The 3,114-nt window shown below is 37.8% G+C and overlaps 1 protein-coding gene across 1 annotated transcript in view; it reads right to left on the minus strand.

Annotated features, from left to right (window-relative positions):
- Positions 1-3,114, minus strand: part of LOC106868959 (sodium- and chloride-dependent glycine transporter 2) — a 29,475-nt gene that overhangs the window by 24,626 nt on the left and 1,735 nt on the right. Inside the window, exons 2-3 of the mRNA XM_052968482.1 lie at positions 2,629-2,905; positions 1,115-1,247 (exon numbers count right to left, since the gene is read on the minus strand). Of these exons, the coding sequence (XP_052824442.1) occupies positions 1,115-1,247; positions 2,629-2,905 (410 nt within the window). The remainder of the gene's footprint in view (positions 1-1,114; positions 1,248-2,628; positions 2,906-3,114) is intronic.

Genomic DNA, 3,114 nt, shown 5'->3' on the forward strand with positions numbered 1-3,114 from the left:
ATATATATATATATATATATATATATATATATATACATACATAACAGGCTTCTTTCAGTTGCCGTCTAGCAAATCCACTCACAAGGCTTTGGTTGGCCCGAGGTTTTAGTAAAAGACATTTTCCCAAAGTGCCACGTAGTGGGACTAAACCCGGAACCGCGTGGTTGGGAAGTACACTTCTTCCCACACAGCTACGCCTGCGCTTTAAAGGTAATGGGTGTGAATGCATATTTCAGAATTTACTGATCTTTCATCAGCACCATGTATGTATGTATGTATGTATGTATTATGTATGTATGTATGTATGTATGTATGTATGTGTGTGTGTGTGTGTGTGTGCGTGTGTGTGTGCGTACGTACTCTGACCCCAGGATATTATAGAAAACACTTCCCCTAAACTACCATGAGACAGTATTGAACCCCATACCACATGATATTCGGAAGCGAACTTCTTAGCGACATAATCATGCCTGCACCTATACCTATGTGCGTTGAAGGAGGCATGTATAAAGTGGTGCACATATTTATAGTTGACTTAATAATTAGTTTGAATTTTTGACACAAGACCAGCAATTTCGGGGAGAACGTAAGTGAATTTCATTGATCCCAGTGACAAACTAGTACTTATTTTATCGATGCCGAGACCTCGGCGGAATTTGAACTCAGAACGTGAAAACGGATGAAATTCTACTAAGCATATTACCCGGCCTGCTAACGATTCTGCCAGCTCGCTGTCTTATATGTTAGACTTAGTACACTACTTATGGCATTTAGGTGACTAATTAACGCCACTCTGTGTAACGCCTGTTTTGTCCATGCTTGGGATCTGCAAATATATTCCTTTCTTTCCATCAGTTTTGGAGGCCTTTAAAAATTTCGGCTGCATTTTTCCCTTTTACTAATTTCTTACAGAAAATGTAGTGTTTCTTCCCACATCACTAACCCACCAATACAAGTGACTATTCTTACTAACCATCACTATTCTACCAATTCTAGTGACTACCTTCATATATAAATTATATTCAATATATCACAACTACATCGATTCTAGTGGCTATCCTTATTAGGATACAGTCCAATTTTTTTTTTAATATCTTCAGAATCGGCAACTTACCTTACCAGATGTCTTGATACCTTTTGCAAGACAGAGAAATGTTATCAACCAAATCAAGAAGAGACACAAGAGTAAAGGTGGTCGTACAGTTCCTATGTTGTTAACACTTGGTGAAAGGTTCAACACATGACGTCTACATCGAGAATATAATAAAATATTGTCAATGAACGATAAATTGTAAAGACAATATGAGTTAATGGAGTATTTACTTGGTTATTAGATATACTACAAACAGCAGCCAAACCTCACTCAAATCTCGCCCTGCCAACTTTACGATGACACTGAATAATATAATAGTTCTAGATATCTGAAAATAGCATAGGATGGTCGTGGATGAAATACATTTGATGAGAGATGATAAAGAACATCCGGTGACAACAATAATTCGCACGATCAACTCGACATTTCCGAGTTCCTGTTTTACCGCACGCTCATCAGTTCCCTTGGTAAAGGACAAAACTTCTTGCGCTTGTAATTACATGGCCACATCAAATCATTATCATTTACTAGAAAATAATTTGGCGGGAAGCCACGATTATAGACACGTTAATATTGATTGCACAAGGCCAGAAATTTCGGGAGGGAGTAAGTCAATTACATCAACCCCAGTGCTCGACTAGTACTTATTTTATCGACCCCGAAAGGACGAAAAGTAAAGTCAACCTTGGCAGAATTTGAACTCAGAACGAGAAGGTGGATGAAATGCTGCTAAGTATTTTGCCCGGTGTACTAACGATTCTTTCAGCTCGTTGCCTTGTAGACATGCTAATATTAATAAAAAGGATATTTTACTTGTTAGCAATTCATAGAACGATAAATAGTAAAGACAATTCTACGGGAACAGTGTGAGAATATGAAAATAGTGTTTTGCTCCATATAATAATAGTGATAATATTAATAATAATAATACTTTATATTGTAGGCACAAAGCTTAATTTCTTGGGAGAGGAAGAATTAGTTGATTATATTGACCCTAGTGTGCAACTGGTACTTATTTCATCGATCCCGAAAGGATTAGAAGCAAAGTTGACCTCGACGGAATTTGAATTCAGAAAGTAAAGACGGACGAAATGTCGCTAAGCATGTTGTTCGACGTGGTAACGATTCTGCCAGCTCACCAATATTTTCTGTTATTTCCCATTAGGGAGGCAGTTGAATGTGACAATTACAAAGACGAAGTGTGATTTACATAGAAAGTCTTATCAGGAACCAAAATAACATAAATCATCGGTGCACATAAAACATGGTTGACATTTTTCAGATAGGTTAGAACGTCAAATTAGATAGGTTTGTGGTATTTACCTGGTTCTCTTTGCCCTAAGCCCAAATACCGTCAATATATTACTACGATTCCAGAGTTTACTCTTTAAACTGTTAGCACATTCTGTTATTCTGTTATGCGTTTCAGCCCTAAGGCTGTGGCCATGCTGGGGCACCGCCAAAGGAAATTCATTCATGGATCCTCAGTTCCGAACATAAGAAAAATTGTTATCAGAAGAAATAAATTAACTTACTCCCAGTATTCTTCAACAGATGACAACAGTGCCCGAGAGGAAGATACATTAACATCCTTCGTTGAATTCAGCATCGAGTCTAACGTGGAATTACTTTGAGAAATTTTCGTCAAGGAAATTGATTCATAGCAAAGATGTGTGTTCCAGGGGTTGTTACAACTACTCCAAGCTAATTTAGGGTGCATGGAACTATACAGGTAGTATAAGACCCAGGCTATGATCACATTGTAGTAGATACTAGTGATGGCACATATAATAATCATTCCAGGACCTAAACCTGCAGGATAAAAAAAAACACGGTAGTGCGAATATAGAGTTTGTACAGATGAATGTCTTGCAAACAGAACAAAACGAGATTAGTTGTTATTGGTTATAATGCTTAACCGCACCGCGCCGTGGGATCAGAGAAGACAGACGGCTAGAGAGATGCACAAATACATTGACATATAGACAGAGAGACAGGGATAGAAATAGAGAGAGAGAGAG

The sequence above is a fragment of the Octopus bimaculoides genome, chromosome 6 (assembly GCF_001194135.2).
Source record: "Octopus bimaculoides isolate UCB-OBI-ISO-001 chromosome 6, ASM119413v2, whole genome shotgun sequence".
NCBI classification, from domain to species: Eukaryota; Metazoa; Mollusca; class Cephalopoda; order Octopoda; family Octopodidae; genus Octopus; species Octopus bimaculoides.